General features: G+C 40.2%; 1 protein-coding gene across 1 annotated transcript; it reads left to right on the top strand.

Annotated features, from left to right (window-relative positions):
* The first annotated feature begins 19074 nt into the window (after positions 1-19074).
* si:ch211-222l21.1 (prothymosin alpha-A) lies at positions 19075-21695 on the top strand. Its single transcript, XM_061728554.1, has 5 exons — positions 19075-19256; positions 19888-19986; positions 20327-20393; positions 20558-20649; positions 20759-21695. Exons 1-5 carry the CDS (start codon positions 19206-19208, stop codon positions 20828-20830), a joined length of 381 nt encoding a protein of 126 aa, XP_061584538.1. The 5' UTR covers positions 19075-19205; the 3' UTR covers positions 20831-21695.
* The last annotated feature ends 407 nt before the right edge of the window (positions 21696-22102 follow it).

Here is a 22102-nt window from a genome sequence, read left to right as displayed (position 1 = left end):
CTAGGATCAGAAATAACATAACTACAAACTGGATCATGGAAAGACATCAGCGTAGCCACATCTGGGAACAAGACCAAGTCTGCAAACAACAGTGAATAAGCACCACATCAGAATCTAATTTTTTAAATTGTGGCTTTGTGTGTGTTTTCTATTTATCTGATCATCTGTTTTTGTGATCTGGATGAAGGCAAGAGATAGAAAAACTCCTGAAGGAGCAGTTTGAAGCAGGTTGGAGCAGCATTGGAGGCCAAACGTACATTAGTAGACAAAATATACAGAGTGAGTAAACGGCAGATACCACACACCTCCAGGAATTCTTAGTTTCATTCTCTTTTATTTTATTCAATTTTACTTGTCTACTATATCTAGGCCACCACCCACTTCACTGAGCTGTTGGCCAAAGAAAATCATCTGAGAGAGGAGATAAATGCTCCTAAAAGTGAGCAAGCCCATTTCCATCACCTGCAGAATAAACTGAATGAGGTCAGAGGCAAACATGCATTACGTTTGTCGTTTTGAAACGTTTTGTTTTTTTGTTGTTGTTTTTAGGCTGCCTGCTTATTAACTCTTTTTTGTTAACATAAAAGTTGTTTTATGAAAATATTTCCCTCTGTGGGTTTTAGGAGCTGCAGGAAATCAACAAGAAGATCGGTGAAACTGTCAAGGTAATATTTAGTGTGTTGAATATTTCAGAGGGATGTATGGCTCATATTTTTGTAACCTATTTACAAGGATGAAGTTAGAGTCCATTCTGAGGAAGAAGGAAGAGGAAGAGTTTGCCCAGGACTACATCGAGCATGAAGAACAGGAGAGGTCTAAGTTACAAGAGTTGAACCTGAAAAAGTTCATGAGTATCAAGTGCCACACGAGGAGCATGCGGGACAACAAGCTGACACACAAACAACTTAAGGAGGAATCTTTCTATTACAGTTAAGGACGTTAGTTTTTGCATAATTGATAGTAAAAAAAAAAAAAACATTGCATATTGGTAACCACATTGATAAATTAATGGTAGATTGGAATGAAGTGCAGAGTCAATGAAGGGAAAGGTAGGGAGACAATGAAGACTAAAACTCTCAAAATATTGAGTGAACATTTAATGAAGGTTTGTTTCTGCTAGGCAAATGTGTGCATCATTTGTTATTTTTACATTATTATAGCTTATCATATGAAGAGGAAAAAAGATTGGCACAACATATCAGCCAAAGAAACTGGCATTGTAAATTGATCATTTCCTGCCATTATTTCTGCTACCGGTATTCTTTGCTGGCGTTGGCCATTGAAAAACATTTCATCGTAAATCTGTAATAAATTGACCTTTCTGGCTAAAATAGTGTTGCAACAGTGCAGCTAAGATGTGATTGATGCATGGACCATATTCTTAAGATCATTATGGGAAAGGATGTTCCTTTAGATAGAATTACACTGTCATGTATGGATTTGTATATGTTGATTTAAGGTAGGAGAACAACAATAGGGAGATTCAGCCGAATAAATACTGTATTTTCATAATAAACTTGGGAGCACCGAAGGCGTGGAGTAGGACTTGATAATGATTATGCCAGTCCTGCTCACAATGTTTACAATAGCTTTCATAGAGTTGTGATGATTTTGTTGAGATTTCAGTGGATCTTTGAATTTCCAGTGTTGGAAATAGGAGAAAAGAAGAAGGATGACTCAGGGGAGAAGTCACAGGATGCCCTTAAGGAGGTAATTATGAAGATTCCGACTGTAACTGGAGAGGATAACATGGACCCGCACAGCAATTCCATTCTTATCCATGCACAAAAACTTGACTGAGATATTTTGGAGTCAGTAAAAACGAGAAGACAACAAATACAACAAAAAAGCATGCAATAAACATGCCCGAAAGACATTAAAGTAAGACCTTAAACTCCAGCAAGTACACCTCAATATTTCCAGAATGCACTATATTATAAAAATACTAGTTCTTGCTTGTACCACAAACTCACTTCCTTTTTCACATCTTGCATGTGTTTTCATAGCAAAAAGAAAGAGAAAAGTGGGACAAGATGGGGGATAAATGTGTTCTTGTAATGTGTGATTTCCTGTCACAGAACACACAGGTGATCTTGAGAGTTTGTGCTGCAACCACATTATAACAGCATTAACTGACTTTTTCACTGGCTCTGTGTCAACGTGCAGTTGCATGAAATAGCACCTCCATAATACACTAATAAGGAAGTCCTTTTTATTTAACATATTGCTGTGAAATCAGTTAATATTTCTTATCTTTAGCAAGACACTAGAATAAGGACAATCAGTGTCAGTTAAAAAGATAAAAAGTTTATAGGATCTAATGTATTTCATTGCTTTATTGCTGTGTTGCTGTGTAGTGAAGGACCAGGATTCTACATTCAGTTTTTTTATGTGAGCAAAACAGATATGCCGAGACCCAAAAGAATGAAATCAGACAGGTACAGTAATTTCCATTTTCTGGTTCACTTTAAAATGACAGAATTTGCTTGTTTGTGTGTGGTTTAGTCATTAAACTCCCACGGTCACGCAAACACATGCTGCTGTTCCTAAAAATGCCAAGCACTTGAAATTTGATTGGCAGTAGAAAAAACAGGACATTTTGGTATGGATTAGAGCAAGATTCTTGAAAGGCCAGCTACTGTTCAGTCACACTGTAAATTAGAATAATTTTTAAAAGTAATTCTGATAACCTTATATAACATTTTTCTTAGTTAGTTACTGTAGATAAACGTACAAAAATGATTTGCCTGTCAACTGGAACAATGTACAATAGTTATTGAATAATCGAGAAAAAAGTTCTTTCCGTGAAATTAAGAAACTACAGACAGATGAAATACAAATGTTTCTAAGTGCATCTCTTTGTATCCCAACTAAGTGCTTAAAAGTCACTGAATACAACAAAACAAAAATAGATAGGGAATATAAAAAACACAAAGAAATACACATGATCCTGACTCTTGTTTCTTTCCTTTTGCAGCAATAAACAGCATCTTATCTCGAATGCAGTGTGATTGCTCAGTGATCGAGGATAAGCTGAGCTCCTCCACAGGGATCACAGATCATAACATCATGATGTTCCTGCATCTTGTGGAACAGCAGATCAATGAACTACTCACTATACAGGCTTTCCACCATTATAAAGTAGGTTTTTCTTTCTTTTAATGTAAATTAAGCCAACAATCAGCCTTAAAATCATGACCACCTGCATTGCGATTTGTTGGGTTGGGTGGTACTTGTGAACTACGAATACTTTCCACAAGTGCCATCAGATTGGTGTTTGCAGAGTTTGCCACCTCGGTAAGGGAGGTTGTTATTGTAGGTGAGGGATGTTCCTATATGGGGAGGAGCAGGTGGGAAGTGACAAAGTCACATTCACGGGAATGACATACAGTTTCTCTTAGCAGGAAACTGCGATGTAACAATAAAACGAGGGCCTTATTCGCAGTATTTGTCATTATGGAGAATACTTATACTGTTTACTGTATTTTTTTTTTATTGTGGCCTGTAATTGTATGTGTTTTTGTATTGATAGGATCAGAAAAAAGACTATAGTTCAAAAGACCTGACCAAATACCTTTTGGGTCAGCATCCAAAACTACTTCAGCAAAGCTCTCTCCAACAAGCTGTCAGCAGGTCAGCTTTTTGTTGTTAAAAGTACACATTTGAAATTAAGTACAAACATTTAAAGACAACAAGTTGATAGATACAATATGTTTGTGTTTTTCTTCAGTATGGAATTTTATGCAAATGAACTTCCAGTCACATATGAGGAAGAACATCCCCTGTCACAAGAGGAACTTCGCAGGAGAATAATGAACGATGACAATGCAATGCAATGAAGGTCGGGATCTGCATTGAAATGATTATTAATGGTATACACTCTGATCCTTTTTCCTTAACTTTGTTATTTCTATAATTTGTAGGATCTGCAGACCGAAGAGTTGGCATATCTTGACACAATAAAATCTTTCCCACTCGAACAATAAGAAGATGGTAAACAGCATTTCCTGGAGGGTAAATTTATTTGGTACAATGGCATTACTGGTGTTGTTATGTGCACAAAATAAAAGTTATACAGCATCATCTGCACTACTGAATCTGTACTGATGTAAGTATTATTGGTTCATCTTGCACTTATAAACATTTAAAGCTCCATTATGTGGCATGTATGTCAGCTTTTATCTTGAATCAGTGTCTATGGTCTGCTGCATTATAAGTTGGTGTGATTTGTTTAGTTGGAGCTAATAAGGTTCGGGGCTATAAAGACTCTGCTAACCAGCTGTTCTTTTGATGTGTGCCTTGCCATCTGGCTTTAACTACATAGTCTGGTCCCATTACAGCCCTCCTCCCTGGCAGTGCTTCAGTTAAGTCTTACTGGTTGCTATTCTCATGCACAAAGGTTGGGGGCAGCAGAACCTTTTATAATTATAAATGACGAGCTTAGCTGTTTGGTTGGTTTACAAAAGAAGGTGAGCAGCGTAGATGGCTTTAATGTTCACACTCATTGTCAGCACATCTCTTTATTAGGGAATAATTTTGGTCGTGTTCCAATGTATGTTTGTAAAACTCTGATTTTCACAAAATAAATATCATGGTTTGAAGTAAAAATCTAGAATTTGAGCATTTTCTTTAGCATTACCACCAGTTTGAACCTGGCAGAGCTCACATCTCCCATAATTTCACTAATGGTTGAAGGTTTCTCTGCATTCACTTCCAGAGGATCCAGAGGATCAGGTTGGTGCCTTGTCCATGGTTGCATGTTTACATATGCATACACAGCAAGAGATCCTTGGTGTGTGATGTGTTGTTATGTTCTGAAATAACTGTGTTTTAGAATAGGCCGGTGATGATGGGATAGTTTCCTTACTTATGCATAAAGAAGATTGTCTGGATGGAAATCTTTGCAATATGTATTTGTATAGACATGCAGTAGCTGCAAAAGCAGCATACAAGCCATAAAAAAAGGATGAAACAAAAACTGATCTTTTTTTCCTGATTTAAATTTCTTGAAAATGTGTTACATTCATTTGGACTTCTTACCAAAGTACTGGCTAGTTATGTCCACACAAAGTCTGTTTTTATATGATGCAGACATTTGTGCTCTCCCATACAGCTTCTAGAACATTTTAGAGTGTATTTCACAAGTAGAAACATCTTAACAAGCAATCTGGGTTCGGTAGTGATGGGTTTTATTGATTCTGTATTATGTAACTAGATAACAAGACATTAGTCACTATAATCTGATAACAATCATAAACTGCACTTCAAAGACTGGGAAATTATACCAGCATTGCCAATGATGACTTTGATATTTTTCATTACTTTTTAACTGCCCACCTTTAGATGTTTATGTTTTTATTTTCACATATATACACACAGTATATATAAGTAACATTGTATTAACAAGGCACTGAGTATTATATGCCAAGTTCCAAGATGGCGCCTCCCATGGTCGCCTCGGTGTTTCGTTCTCTTAATACCAAAGAGCGAAATTACCGGAGTCAAATTCCTTGTTGGACAATGTTCGAACCTGGCCAATAAAGATGATTCTGATTCTGATGACAACTGGAGTATCATCAAGCCTCCGACCCTGACCTTCAGGCATACAAGACGGCAGTTTCCGGCCTCAAGTTGGTGGATGTCCCTTTTGATGATCATGGCACAACGCTGCTGTGTGACGTGTCTATGGCACCGCACTACGGCTTATCACCCGCAAGCCAATGGCCTCTGTGAACGCTTTCACCGATCCATGAAGGCTGCCCTAAAAGCTAGTCTCCGGGATGATGGCTGGGTCGACAGGCTCCCTTGGGTGATGCTGGGGCTCCGTACCGCACCTAAAGAGGACCTGCTCTCATCCTCTGCTGAACTGGTTTACGGCCAGCCCCTCCGAGTCCCAGGGGATTTCCTTCCCTGTACCACAGTCCCCTGGTCGGCCCGGAGCAGCGAGGCGCTCTGCTGGACAGGACCAGGTCGTTTCTGCCGGTCCCAACCTCATACCATGGTGCTCCTCAGGTGCGGGTCCCTACTGATCTGCGGGCGGCGGAGTATGTGTTTGTCCGTCACGACGCCCATCGGGGCCTCTGCGACCTCCCTATGATGGGCCGTTCCGGGTTCTGGAGCCAGGCGACAAGAACTTTGTCATCGACCTGGGTGGTGAGGCAGAACGCATCTCAGTGGACCGCCTTAAGCCTGCTCACCTTGACTTGGACTGCCCCGTTGTGGTGGCCCAGCCTCCTCGCCGCGGTCGCCCCCATGGTAGGCCGTCCCCATCGTCAAACCAGACTCCTGCTGACGTCCCTTCCTGCCCTCTGGTGCCTGCTGGAGAGCGTTTTGGATGGGTCATAAGGGCCCCAGGTCGTTATTTGGGGCCAGTGCTTGTGAACTCTGGGGGGACGTGTCTAGTGGCCACTCACTAGCAGGACACTGTGTAGTTTCAGTGGGTTAGAATTCACAAGAATCTAGCCGTTATTAACGATGATGATGACTTTTCAGTTAGTGTTCTTTTACTGTTGGTTACCGGCAGTTGAAAGAAGAGACGGAAATAGACAACATAAGTTTTTTCCTTCGTCCACAAAAAGCGTTCATCAGCTCTTTTGTTCCCAAACTCCTACATCATCAACATTAACAACAAAAACTACAAGTATAGCGACAATATATATGCAAGTCAGTCCATTGGTGAGGGAGATACCCATCCATCCATTTACTATACCTGCTTGATCCAATGCAGAGTCATGTGGGTCTGCTGGTGCGTGCTACAGATCTGGGGCCGGATTCACAAAACATTCTTAAGAAAAAAAATCTTCTTAAGTGTCATTTTTTTCTTAAGTTCAGTCTTAAGAAGAAAAAAGAGAAGAAGTCATATTTTCCAAAAAAGTTCTTAAGTACTTTTTTTAAGTACTGCCCTAAGCCACCGTGGCAGCACGGTGGCTTAGGGCAGCACGGTGGCTTAGTGGTTAGCACTGTTGCCTCACAGCAAGAAGGTCCCCGGTTTGACTCCCAGGCCCGGCAGGGGCCTTTCTGTGTGGAGTTTGCATGTTCTCCCCGTGCTTGCGTGGGTTTTCTTCCCACAGTCCAAAAACATGCATACTAGGTTAATTGATGACTCTAAAATTGCCCGTGAGTGTGGTTGTGAGCATGATGTGTCTATATGTGGCCCTGTGATGGACTGGTGACCTGTCCAGGGTGTATCCCCTGCCTCTCACCTAAAATGAGCTGGGATAGGCTCCAGCAGACCCCCGTGACCCCGCAAGGGATAAAGCGGGTAAGATAATGAATGAATGAATGAAAAAAGTTCTTAAGTATTTTCTCAACTTTCTTCTTAAGTTTCCCTTTAAGAAAAAACTTAAGAATAAATGGTATTCTTGAAATAAAAGTTCTCAAATTTGTTCTTGACTTTTTTCTTAAAGGTATAGTCTGTAATCATATTCAAAAACATTTATTGTTATACTGGGTGAAATGGTCCTTCCATCCTGAGAGTAGCCAGTGAATAATGTGTTCAGAAAACGGAAAGAAAGAAATCCGACCTCTCTGACAGCTTTAATCCTGTAAAAACTCTGACCAATCTGTTTTTTGCGCACCGAGTGGCACGGATTGGTCAGAGGACCAGAGGATTGGCAGGGGGGAAAGAACCAATCAGATGCCTTCATTTTAAGTCCCGCCCACGCCCCCCTCTGTCCCCTGCTTCCAGCCCCCCGTGTCCACTTCCCACGGGTCCTCCCCGGCTCAGAGTGTCCCAGTGTAATGGCGCTTTTGCACTAGTCCCGCCTCCGCCCGGCTCGGCTCAGTGCGGCCCCGTCTTGCGCTTTTGCACTAGGGGCTGAGACGGGTAGAGCCGCTCCAAGCCGATACATTTTCTGTAACCATTCTGGTGAGGTTCTATCCGGGCTGAGCCGGGACTATTTCTGAGGTCACCACCCTCCTCGCCACCGATTGGTCAGGGGGCGGGGCCGTCATCAAACTACAGGCCCCTGATTGGTCGGGGGCGGGGCCGTCAGACGTTTGAATCAGGAAGCGGGAGTTAGCTCGAGGCGCGAGGCGACTCGCTGCGATTTTATTATACAGCACAAACGTCTGTTTGGTGATCCAACTCTGAGGTGCAGATGTTCATAAACCTGGTGGCTGTCGAGAAAATTAAAAAAGGGATGTAGACGGGCTGTTTTTTTCTCAGCCGCTCGCGGCTCCAGCTGATTTCTCATCTGCGCCGACACAAACAAAGGTGTTGCGCAATCGAGTACGTCACAGCAGCTTCACCCCAACCCCCCCACTTCTCACTTGGGGGTGGAAAAACAAACGGGGACAAAACGGGTGGAGCCGCGACGAGCCGCACCGAGCCGAGCCCGGCGGAGGCGGGACTAGTGCAAAAGCGCCATAAGCGACTGGCAACCGCGGCCTGACATCAGATTGACCCCCGCCGTTCCCGGCTTCACCGCCGGCTCGCATTCGGGCGGTCACGTCGAATGTAACGGCTCGCCCTGCTAAGAAGGCTAAAAAAAGAAGCCAAAGTGCGATTCTGCGGCGCAGGTTGTCCGCTACTGGGGGTGTGCCACTAATATCACAATATCATATTTTCAACACATTTGCACATGCACAAACAAAGACCCGCAATATTGTGAAGCGATGTATCGGTGTAGTGTCTCGCTTCAGGTGCATCGACTGAATATAATGAAATGAATAATAATAATAACAATAATAATATAATATAATATAATTCTGGGATACTTGGCTGCATACTGCTGTGTGAACGGTCTGCTGGAGCGGCGTACTGAATCGTTCATTTAGTAGGCAGTATACAGTACATACTGATGCAGTATGTAGCATGTAGTACTTAGTATGCCATTTCGGATACAGCCATATTTTAAGAAGTTCTTAAGTAGGAAAAATAAGAAATTCGTAAGAAATAAGAGTTCTTAAGGCGGTTCTTAAGAAAATATTGAGGAATTGCACTTAAGAACTTTCTTATGAACTTCTTAATTTTAGATCTTAAGACATTTCTTAAGATTGTTCTTAAGAACATATTGGTGAATCCGGGCCCTGGTCGCCAGTGGAAGATCCCCACAGATTGTTTAAAAGTTAGAGATCCAGTCCACAAGGACAGAGGGAAACTATGAAACTATGAGCAGTCCCATGACAGAGCTACAATCAGGACACAACAACCGTGTCGTAACTCTTCAAGATACAAACATGAAATCAGGGTCCTGGTTAAGCAGATGCTATGTATTTTAGTTAATAAACAGTTAATTTGCTTTTGGGAATTAATTGAGTATTTTGAATTGAATTATATTGAATAAAGAGGGTAATGTCCTCATGCAGCTGGTCCAGGTTCAAGTCCCATGCTGTGATCGTGTGCTGCATGTCTTCCCCTGCTCTCTACCCCTGTTTCCTGTCTTCTCATTTTTGATAAATCCAACTACAGCCACAGACATGAAACCACATTGAAAAAAACACTTTTTAATTTAACTTAATTGAAGAGTCTGACTTACATTTCCAGGGGGTAATCTTTTTTGCTACAAACATAAGGACTTGCAGGTCTATTGGTAGAGTCAATAAGCAGACAGAAAAATCCAATATTGCAAAGATCCCATCATGCATCAGTTGTGTGTGATATTATACTGTATGCTGCACAGACAGGAAATGTCACTCCACAAGCGTTGGAGCTTTGGGTGGCTCCAGAAAACATGATCCAGAACTAGAGAAATCCTTTTGAATCTTGTTTTGAATATTGTTTTGCAGTATTGCAGGCAGTGTGCATAAACTGAAGTCAAACTTGAATAGAACCTAGTTTGATCCTCTTTAACCTTGCTGTCCACAATTTAGCAGATATCTCTTCTCCAATATCCTTGATTCGTAAATGTAGATAGAGATGGCGCAAACTGTGAGATCAAACACCTGGAGGTAGAGCTTCTAGTCATAAAGGTGTAAAAACTGTGTTGTCTGGACATCAAATCAAACTATAAAATCTATTGCCTCAGATAGCTTTCTATTTTGGAGATAGCAAAACAAATGACTTGGCTATAGTTCAAATTTCTCTTGAAGTTGAGTGAAAGATGCTAAACATTTACTGATGTAAAGATTCTTAACTGTGGACAGTTCAGAACCCATCATGCATAGTTAAATAGGATTCTGGCATATAGATAACTGTAGTCATTCAAAGTTCTTTATGGAGTAGCTGTGGAAGACAGTATATTAGCCAAAGCGGAGCATTTTTACTCACTTTCGGATGTGTCAGGATGTGCTCTTCAAATAAACGTATCCATTAAATTAACTCTTTGTTTATGCACATCACGGCCGTGTCCTGTTTCTACATGGTCTTATATATATTTGCAGTTGAGTCATACCAGGCAGATTTCTAGATCATGTTCATGTGTGCCTTTAATATTGAAAGTATCTAAAACAGCCAGTGTGGCTTATAATGTGCAGACAAAAAGAAATAAAAAATTCACTTTGATCCTCAAGAGTCTCAAATGTCATCTCAACCAAACATCCTGCAGTGAGGATGGATTGGAGCAATGATGGCTTTCACTGTGGAGAGCAGCTTCCTTTGTAAGAGAGAAAATCAGGATGGAGGATTATTTTAAGAAACACTTTTTTACTGCCAGCTCTTTGAAAAAATCTAATCATGTAACTAAATTTACATTGTAAAGGTCACACTGCTTCTGTCATGGTTTTTTATGGGCTCTATAAGGGAAGTGATTAGTTTATTAGCTATATTTAGCTCATTTTGTACATTATCTTCACTGTAGTTTTTTCCTTTTATTTGTCAGTTAGATTTCTTTCAGGTAGGTCTTAATGGTAGCATTTTAAGGAAATAACACTGTTACTCTTTGCACATATTTGACAGATCAAGCATTGACTTGGTTTACTCAAGATAATCCCAATTGAGGTTTCAACTGTGTGGCTATGAAACAGATTCTCAGATATGAAAGGGGGCTGTGGTAGCAAAGCAGAGGGGTGGTGCTGCTGGTGGGAGATGAGATGGAGGAGGCTGCTTTCTTTGAAATTCAACTCTCACTTAGCCCCCTCCACTCCCATCAAATTCTCTGTGCACAAGGCTCTCTCCATTGCCATAGTAACCTTCCTTTTAATCACAACAGAAACCTCGTTTCCTGCTGCTGACAAAGAGTGCTCGTTGCTTGCAGAGGCCGCCTTCACCAACCATTTTCCAAGGCCCACCTCCTTCTTCAGGCTGAGCCTACCAACAGCGCTGGCATCAGCCTGCTCTTTTTATCCTTCCTCTCCTTATAAGCACATTTTCCACCTTCTCTCCTCCTTTGACTTGACCGTCTTCCCATTTTCACGTCACCAACTTCTCGTCCTTCTCGTCCTGCGACTCATTTCTTCATGTCCACCACAGGTGTGATTGTTTCATTCCTTTCAAGTCATCCTAACAGTTTCTAGATAAACCAACACACCTAACTGTGCATGCAAGAACATGTATAATCGAGTTGTGTTTCTATGAACTCATATCTGGCAGCTACAAACTTGTCTGTGGTCAGCTCGTCTGTTCCTCCTCAAACAGCTATCGGCTTCTGCTGCCTGTGTCCTGTTAAGCCTGTGGTGTTTTTCAGCAGGACCACCCTGTCTGTTTGAAATGTTTTAAAGTAGCAAGCGAAAAAAAAAAAGATATGGATCCTTACATTCTTGTCAACTTTTATCTACACAAAGGTAAGTATTTCTATGTGTTTAACTCCCTACCCCCAGTCTTGTTCTGCTTTTGAGAACAAACTATATGATGTGTGCAGTAGTAAAGTGCCTTGTTCCTTTTATCTCTGACCAAACTGTTATCTAGACCCAGGAAACACCCCTGTCCTGTGTCTAAGCTCAGTCCTCCACCTCACTTCTCTCTCTGCTTGTTTGTTTACTTGGGAACTTTGCCAGGTATTTCCCCAGTCAGACCGCCTGCACCCACAATGCTCCCTCCCATTTAAACTACGCCACACTTCCCCCTCCCCTCCTCGCCACCACCACCATCACCACCCACCCACCCCCATGGCTGTTGCTAAGCGACCAGCCACCAGGAGAGCTGCTTGCATTCTGCAGCCAATCAAATTACTGAGAGTATTTTCAAACAGTGTCAAGGATGCAAAAAGATTTTTTTTTTTTTACAAAATCAACCCCTTCTTCATTCATGATAAATATCCGTTGCTAACAATAGTAACTGTTCTGCACACACGCTTCTGAGAGAAGAGGGCTTTTGATCATTTGATCTCTGTATCTGCTTGCAGTCGACCACAGGGTGGCAGCACGACCAGTTTCACTGTTACCACATAGGCTGCATATATATATATATATATATATATATATATATATATATATATATATATATATATATATATATATATATATATATATATATATATATATATTCTTTTTTTTATGCTGCTGTTGCTAAGCAATACTGACTCTCTTGTCTTACCGTTGATTTTTTACTGATGTCCCTGACACCATTTTGTCTTTGTAATCACCATTTTGAACTACACCATTCCTCATGGAAAACATAAAGCATTACTAGCTAACAAAAAAAAATACATGCTGTGATTATTACAAATTACCAAAGACAAAACCCACCTGCGTCTAACTGTGACCCTACTGAAATTTCTGCAATGGTGGCGATCTGAGTTTCTGGTTAAATATTAGCTGTGAACTGTTTCGATAGGCCTCTTTTCTCACTATGCAAGAGGCAGGAAATGTGCACTTGAGTGATTAGGGCCCTCAGCTCTTGTCTTTCACTTTAACAGCAAATGGAGAGATCTGTGTACTCTCTCGCTTGATATGTTGTGCAGCTTCTTGTTCGTCTTATGTGTAAAGCCTGATGATGCTACTCTCTCTTTCTTTTGTTGTTTTTACACTTTATCCAGCTGATCTTCTTCCATTTTTTTGTCTTTATTGCCCAACTGTTTTGTCTTTTTCCCTCTCCAGGTCCCTACCCCCTCCTGTCCCCTTGTGTGCGAGTCCCTCAGCTGAGCTTTGGTTGCTGTGCAGATGGCTCTTTGTTGGTGCTTCACAATGGGTCTAAGGTCAGTGTGCCTCATGCCATGAACACACTCAAACTTCTTCACTCCAGCTGTCCTGTGCTTTTATTTGGATTTTATCTAAACATATATTCTATAAAACGTCATCACTGTTCATCTGTAAACACATATTTCTGTGCTGGATAAAAGAGGAAGTTGTAAAACCACAGATGCAGAGGAGAGATGGCCTGGAGATCTCAAGCTGTAGACGTGTCACAGTATCTTCTTCTCCATACGCAGGGTCATTTACAAAATTACCAAAGTGAGTGTCACAAGTCTTCTTTTTCAATCTTGTATAACGTACAGTTGCAGTCACGCTTTGGAGCAACTCTGAAATAAACCATGCACAGGAATATCAGCCAGATCTGCTGGAGAAATAAAAATGCAAATCTACCATCTGCTGTGTGATCCTAAACCAACCCTTCTTCATCATTCAAGAGCTAATGTGATAGTTGCACAGTGGTCGACCCTTCACGTTCATGTAGAAGGCAATAACACACTATTTTCAAGATGACAAAGAGGAAGTGTGGCACTTAAGCAGAAAAATCAAGGCAAGTAGCACATGTTAAGCATCCTAATCTTTTAAGTATGAAGTAACAGTTACCTAAGCATATTTATTTTTATTTTTTTTCAGAATGGTATATAGTTATCTAAAAATAACTACATTTTTGAATAAAGTTGGAGGGGGTGGGGGGGTCCTGAGAGACAAGCTTTTCAAAGTGAAAGAAAACACTTCTGGTCGACACATGGTTGAGAAAAAGAGCCATGAGGTCTTCAGGCCAGCATGCTGCACAAGAGAGCAGGTAGAGTGAAAGGAAGGCGGGAAAATTGAAGGAGGAGGAGCATTTCTTGCAAGGCTGCTGGAATTACTGGAAATTTCCACTTTCCCCAAGCAAGACAGTTGCAGGGGTGGAGCTAAGAGGTGAAATAAATAAGGTAGTACAGCACAAGTTAAACAGAAGTCTGTGCCTGAGGGAAACCATTTTACTACTCTCCACATTTGTCAGATACTAGAAGTCGGATATCAGAAAACCACAAAGCCCTATTATAGAAGCATCTAACGATTTAAATACATTCAGCTGATCCAAAGCAGATTTTTTTCCCTCTCATGTGTAGTCTTTTCAGCTGTACTATGAAATGCGCCTACATATCCAGCTTTTCCTCTTTGTTCAAAATGTCATCTGTGTTGAATTTATGATGATTGTTTGGAAAAGAAAGCAACAGGAATTCCTGCAGTACCCCAGCAACAAACGCATACAATGCTGTGACTGTCTTCTGTAATGTTAATTCATAAATACATTTTCATGTTATGAATACCATCTGCTCATTCATCCACATTCCCGTTCTCCTGAAGCTTGTAGGACTCTGATGTAGCTTCTTTGGTGTACCTCAAGTGACCTTTTTTCCCATCAGCCTCTGAGGCATATCACCTGGGAAATGTAGTCCCTGTGGCCCAATCTATATCTGCTCTTTGTCCAATCAGTTATTCCCATGACCCCCTCAGAGGGAACCAGTGTGCAATCTGAGATTTCCACTAGCAGCAATATTTTTAAACCACTGCTCACATTGCAATTGAATTTCCTGCCCTTGATTGCAACAAAAAATGGAAGAACATTCATTCATCTCTTGAATAAATGGTTTATTGCAGAGTGTACAGAGACATGAAGACTTGTAGTATTGAGAAACAATACTACTGGGGTTTTACAAATCCTTAAATCACCTACAGACTAATCCGTGGAGCGCTGATGAGATATGTCAAACCACAACAGCGCTAATAGGATTCAGAGTAGCAGGGTGTCGGGCACTCTCCCTGGCCGTGATAAGCTGTGGTTTCGCATAATCTGTATTATTTTACAATGAAAACCACCTGATCTTTCAATTTATTTCACTTACCCTTTCTTGAGTAATGATTTAAACCAGCTGTGCCAGGTACGTCACAATCTATTGATTACATTTCTGAAAGTTTTAACTCTGAATCCGTAGTGATGAGATCACTAGATGCACAAGTGCCAGGTTGTTGTTCCTCAATGCATTTTTATCATAAAATAAAGGCCATTTTAAGTGCAAAAATGTATTCCCGAGTATTTTCTTGACTCACCAAAAACAGCGGGTCATCAAGAAGTTATTTGTGGAGAAGCTCTGTAATTTTTATTGGAAAATACGCCACAAGTGTCTAGAGACTTAGTTGAAGTAGGCTACTAGTAATTGAAATGCCCCCATTGTAATCAATATTGACAGTACTTAATTGTGTTAATAATAAATGAGCACACTTTGCACACTCTCCCCCCTCGCTGTGCATTAGACTGAAGATTTCCAGTGTGAAGTCAACATTATGCTGTCCCTGTACTCTGCATGCGAACGAGAGAAAGGCAACCAGAGCTTGCAGGACACTGCTGTTCAAAACAAAAGAGCTCAGTTTGCCGCCACCAATTCCTCCAATTATCAAGACCCCTCCCCCCAATAATCCTGACCTCTGCTCTTTGATGGGCCCCTCTTTGCTCCTCTCTCCAGCGCGGACATTCCACAAGTGAAGTCATTCCTTTGTCTTAAAGCAATTAAGGTGAAATTAACCTTCTTGTACTTCCTATGCTTTATCTTATTGCCTCTGACCCCAGCAGGTATAAGGGCTCTGCTTTGAAGATGAAGAAAAGAAAAACAAAAAGTGAAATGTTTCGCCATACAGGCAAGCAGGAACCGCTTCAAAATATCAGATTTATTTTCCAACATGAGTCACTTCTAAGTCAAAGAAGCTTTTCTTTTATCCAGTATTACTTTCTGTGGTCTCATAATTTTGAGTACCGTTAAAAAAAAAAACTTTTCCTCTTTCTATGTGTGGAAAGTGTGGTAAACAGCATTTCTGGCACACAATGATGTGTACAAAATGATCAGTTTTCCTTTTTGACTTTTTGCTCAACTGCCACATTTGACTCCACACTTTGGTTACTTCTTTTACCTTTAGAAAAAAAACAGGCTGTTTATTCACCACTTTATTTATTTTTTTCTTTGTAGCAAATCAGTGGCACATGGAAACAGGCCGAGGTAGGCAAATAAGAAAAAAAAAGTTAGGAAATGATCTCAAAACACTCCCCTTCACTCTGATTGCTCCCATTTTCCAGTTACAGAGAGAGTGAGTAATGCCTTTTGCTGCTGCACTGTTCCTCCTGTGGATTTAAAGGAGGCTCTACACTCACTCTTGTCAATGTGAAGTTTTTACATGGTCTTTGCTTTACATGATACTCCAGCTGTGTATGAAAGATGTCATTTCAACTACTCTTAAAATAAACAAATAGATAAATAAATATGAATCACATTTCTCTCCTGATCAAATGCCCCTGAATGAAAAAAAAAGAAAATAAATCTCTAAGTAACCAGCTCCTACGTTGTCACACAACCCTTTGATCTCAGAGTAATTACACTCCTCCTAATTATAATTCTGCTGAATGTGGGGGGGGATTGACAACACGGGCCCTGGAGGCTTCTTCGGAGACAGAGGCTTGAATGTTGGCATATTAGGAGCCAGCGTAGGATTAGGTTCTCGATGGTCTTAAAATTAAACTGTGAAGAAAAACTTGTATGTGTTGGGATTTTGACAAGTTTAAAATATTTTTACTTTTTTTTAAAGATATATATTTAAACTAAAGACACGGATTATATCATGAGCAGAGCATGTACAAATGTATTCAGTAGTACAGTTAAACAAATACATTTACACTGATGACATCTGAAAACTGCATGTAAATATATGAAAATGAAATAAAACTTTGTGTGTTATTTTCCACTCTATATGATGACAGTGAGACATTGACCGAATGCAAGCTTGAGTTACAGGGTCCCACAAAGTTGTATGTTGCCACTTCCTTTGGTTTAACAGTTTGATGAGTGACTGCAGTAACGGCAAATAAGGTTAGTGCAGTGAACATCTGAGACGGAGGGAAAACAACAACGGATTTGTTCAATATAATATGCAATATGTCTATCGTCTTACGTAAAAAATAAGTGTTTTATCAGTTACTCTAAAATATGCAACTGACACAATATTTCAGAGGTATGCATCTGTCATCAACACCTCACCTCCCATACACACAGACGTATAACAGTCTCTTGCAAATGTCTCTATTAGTACTTGGGCAAAATCGCTATTAATTCCCAATGCAGATATTAGAGAGAATATACTGTACATTTGTCACATTAACAATGCCCAATTGTTTCAAATGAGCACTAACTAAGGCATGTTTTAGTTAATTTCAACACAATAATTGATTATTGTTTGCTACTTTTATTAAAGGAAATGCATAAATATATAGACGAGTGACATTTGACCATTCAGAAAAATGGACAATAATTATTCACTCTCTTCACTGATGCACATTGTGCAAAGGCTGATGATGCCCAGTAGTTACTAGGTAAATGAATTTAATACCTGTGTGTATAATGTACAAGCAGTACTGGAGTTGAGGGGAGATGAGGGGGGATGGCATCCCCCCTGAAATAAGTACAGTCAAAATCATCCCCCCTGTAAAACTGCCATCCCCCCTTTCCATCCCTTATGTCATTCCATCAATGAATGTGGTTTCAGAATCAGAATTAGAATCAGAAAAGGGTTTATTGCCAAGTTTTCACACGAGGAATTTGTTATGGTGATTGGTGCAACACAATACAATTATAAAAGCAATATGTACGAGATAAAATTAAATGAAATGTATAAACAATAGAAAGTATAAACAATAAGAAGTATAAACAGTAAAATAAAATGTAGACCGGAAATGTACAAAATGAGGTTTTAAAGTGCCGGGTGAGTCTGTACAAAAGTGACTTAGGAACTTAGGATAGGTAAAAAGTATAGACAGAAATGTACAATGAGGATTGTAAAGTGCCGGATATGATTCTGTGCAAAAGTTACAGGATTTTACTGCTATTTCAACATTTAGAGTCATCACCAGAAAAATAACACCAGAAAAATAACTTATTTGACAATTTTCACCTGTTTCAAGTAAATTTTCACTTGAAATAAGTAGAAAAATCTGCCAGTGGGACAAGATTTATCTTCTTATTACAAGCAAAAAAATGTTGTTCCACTGGCAGGATTTTCTACTTATTTCAAGTGAAAATCTACTTGAAACAGGTGAAAATTGTTTTTTTTTTCCAGTGATGAGTCTTGTTTTAAGTGTAAAGAGATTTTTTTACTAAAATGAGACATTTTAACTAGAAATAAGACAAATATTCTTCTTAAGATTTTGAGTTTTTGCAGTGATCCATTTTACTTATCCTGTGAAGGACAGAGTCATATTGATAAGTTCAGAAAACTGTTTTTTATTGTTGTGTTTTGATGTATTTGATGTAAGCCCAGTGGATATTTAAAGCTTACAGAAGGCTGCATTTAACTGCTGCTATGTCATTCCTGCAGTATTTCTGCAGCTGTTTTGGTCAGTGCTATTATTTGTAATATATTATATTATTTGTAATCAGCACAAATTATCTGTCCCCATATGATAAAATCCACCATCCCCCCTGATTTTATTTTACAACTCGAGTAGTGTGTACAAGTGTTTGCTACTGTTGGGATATAGTCAGGTCTGGTAAAAGTGTATGCACACTTGAGCTAAAGCCCATTTCGTCAAAGCAGTTAAATATGGAAAGGAGGAGTGGTCACCTGCTTTCCACCGTCACATTATTCCGTTTGGATGTAATTTGATACTCCATTTCTGCAGAGCAGCGCGCTAAAACAAAAAAAAAAAGATCAAACTTTTCTAGTGTATCCCCTTAAGACGATATTCGATCGGTAGGACAATCTGCCTGTTATAACTTTAACAATAATCAATGTATTCCCTTTTTCAATTTTAATTTAAAAACGACGCCGATGGGCACAAGAAGAAAAGAAGTAATACATCATAACGCAGCGCTTTAAAAAGAAATGACCAATCACTGACGAGCCACTCAAAAAGCGGTACGTTTCTTAATGATTGACAGGTCATCCAGCCAATCAGATGGCCCGGTGGAGGATCTTGTCCAATCAGCTTCGAGATTGAGCCGCCGTATCCAACGAGAGTGGGCTTTCAACGAGCTGGAGAGAGAAAAGCTGAGGAGGGCAGACATCATTTCTATCGCAGCGTCTGTGGACTTACCGCACGAACGCACAGAAAGAAGAAAAGAAATCAGAATAAGTCTCTGATAATTTAAATTATTTCACAAAAAGTAGCCATGGCCGATACAGCTGTTGACACAACCGCCACTACAGAGGTTACAGCCAAGGTGCGTCAATTTTTTATTCCCATTGTTAATGTTTTTCGAGTAACTTGTAAAGTTTTTGTATTTTAGTATCAAAATAAATACGAGTGGGGGGTTGAAAAGTAGTGTGCTTTTTTTTTTCTAGTGTAGTATTGAGCTGTTGCCTTTTAACTTCGTGTTAAGTTCAGACAGGAACTGCATTTATCTTAATGTTACCTTGATAATGTCACACGCCGACGTGCGGCAATGGAGAAATGGAGGAAAAAAAAAAAAAGGTTTATTGTGGAATTTCAGCGAGAGTGAAGCGGGTTTAGTGTTTGAAAGTTGAAAAGGTGTTTGATGTGTAGCAGAAAAGGTCCTGCTGAAGAGACAAAGCGGTGCTTAGCGGTGCAGCTGGTGGGCGGGAAGCTGCTGCGCGTTCACGCGGCGCGCCACGGCGTGGAAACGCTGGAGCCTGAATCGACGCAGAGCGTACGCCGTATGCTCTGCGTCGTTGTAACGCGGAACCGTGAATTCAGCCTTGAGACTTGGTCGAGGATGTTTCTTTTTTCTTTTCTTTTCAAACTTTTATGAAAAGCGGGGTGTCCAACACCGGTTGGTATAGACATCCTTTATCTCTTTGAGCATTGATTTGAATACTGTTCTTTTTTTGTAGGAGCTGAAAGAGAAAAAAGAGGTGAAAGAAGTAAAAGAAGTAGAAGCAGCAGCAGAGGACAAGAAGACCGACAGCGGGGACGCACCTGCCAATGGCACGGTGAGTGTTGGAGGAGAGACGAGCCTCATGGCATTGTTTTAGCGCTCGTCAGCATGCAGGTGTCGCTGCAGCCATCTTATCCTCCTGTTCACGTACTCCCCTCCACACTGTGCTTTGTTTGGGTTGTGAAATGGCACAGATGTTTCGGTTTCTTGAGTCTGGTGCTCAAATCTCAGGGGGGCTGATAAGGGCTCTACATGCATGTCTTTTAGTTTTTAAGTCTCCCTAAAAGGAGTGTGCATGATTGTTTTAAATGCATTTTCTTGTGCATTACTACCCACATTTTCCAATATTTCTTTAGTGTCATATCTAACAGGATTGACATTCCCTCTTCATTCAGAATGGTGCTGATCATAGTGACAAAAAGGAAGAAAAACCCACGGAGAAGGAACAGAAGAATGGAAGCGGTATGTAAGAAATCTTCAAAACATTAGTTAATGTCACTTTTTGTTAGGTGTGATTAATAAATCTGTAACACAAATTAAATTATTAGATGTTGGCTGTTTTTGCAAATGAACCTTGAACTGAAAGTAAAGGCTCTCCTTTCTTTCCTCACTAAATGTCCTTGCAGAGAAAGCAGCAGAAGAGGCGCCCCCTGCTGAAGAGACTGATGCAGCGCCTGTGAAGCGTGCAGCAGAAGAAGAGGAGGAGGAAGCGGAGGAGGTGGGTTGTCACCAGGCTGATGTTTACACTTGTAATAATTTTGTCTTTGACTAATCTGGTGATGTCTGATTTTTATCTTATGCATGAAATGTTTTCCTGTTTTCAATAGAAAAAAGCTGAGACAAAAAAGCAGAAGACTGAAGAAAATGGAGATTCGAAAGAGGCACAAGTGGAGGCTTAGGTCTTCTCCCTGCTACTTGTTTGCAGCACTGTCTCACCAGCCTGGTCAACATTGTGTTATAGAGCTTGTGCTTTCTGTCTATGGAAGAGATTTTTTTTTTTTTCCCCTTCATGTCACTTTGGTTCCTCCCATGTTGTCACATTGCACTGGAGTTTTAAAACTTAGTGGCCCTGCATCTTTTTTTTTTCCTTATGAAATGTTATTTATTGGTCTTTAAAATGAGCTTTTTTTTTTCCCTTTTTTTTTTTTTTTTAAACTACTTGTAGAATTCGGGCCACACCATGAGATCAGTTTTTGTTTTTGATTTCCTGACATTTCACATCAGTTCTTTTTTTAGAAGCACAATCTCTATGAAGTCGGTGCTGACCAGATGATTCATACATAAAGGCAGCTGCTCACCTCCAATGCTCATGTTGACCTCTTCGACACATTTAAAGGACCAAAGATAAGTTTTAAGCAGGGGATAATGGACAGTCGTAAGAAATATTAGTTAAAGCATCAATGTTTTCTGTTGAGCTGCTACTTAATCCCTGGCTACCCTGTTAACGTAACAGATGGTGCATATGAGTGAAGGGGCTGTCTTGCACCTCCACAAATAGTTTGACCCTTGTGTGGAGGAGGTATTTTGCAATGTTAATTAACCCCTCTTAAATCTTAAAGCTTTGGTCATTTGTTCTGTATGCATTCCACGCAAGTTTGTACCATTTATACATTGTTTTTCTTGCATTTTTCGAGTTTTATGTTATGGTTGGGTAGCCCAGTTCTATGTACAAGACTGCCTTTTTCAAATTCAGAATGGCATTCGGTTACTTCAGCCATTGCTTTGTATATTCTGATAAACAAATAAATTTGTCTTTTTACTTAAGTTTGTCTGCTTTGAGAGTATGGTATCAATTAACAGATCATCACTGCTTCACAAACCATGATTTCATAAGCATATGATGTCACTTGACCTATTTTTTCTTAACATGGAAAATGGCTGGCTTAGATGCAGGAAGTAGCAAGGATAATTTGACTCACTTGGTAATGGAACTGGTGTGCAGAATTGATGGGTTGCTCGCTGGTGTGTGATGGCGCCCCCGTGTGGAGTTTTTTTTTATTTCAGGTCATGGTCAATTCAGTCAAGACTGGTATGAGCAGAGGTGGACAGAGTACTCGACCCCAGTACTTGAGTAAGAGTACAAATACTACTGGTCAAAATTTACTCTGTTACAAGTAAAAGTAGCTCAGTCAAAATATTACTCCAGTAAGAGTAGAAAAGTACTTGCTTTT

This window comes from Cololabis saira, chromosome 8 (assembly GCF_033807715.1).
Source record: "Cololabis saira isolate AMF1-May2022 chromosome 8, fColSai1.1, whole genome shotgun sequence".
NCBI lineage: Eukaryota > Metazoa > Chordata > Actinopteri > Beloniformes > Belonidae > Cololabis > Cololabis saira.
The sequence above is the reverse complement of the archived record's forward strand: the minus strand, read 5'-3'. Positions and strand labels throughout refer to the sequence as shown.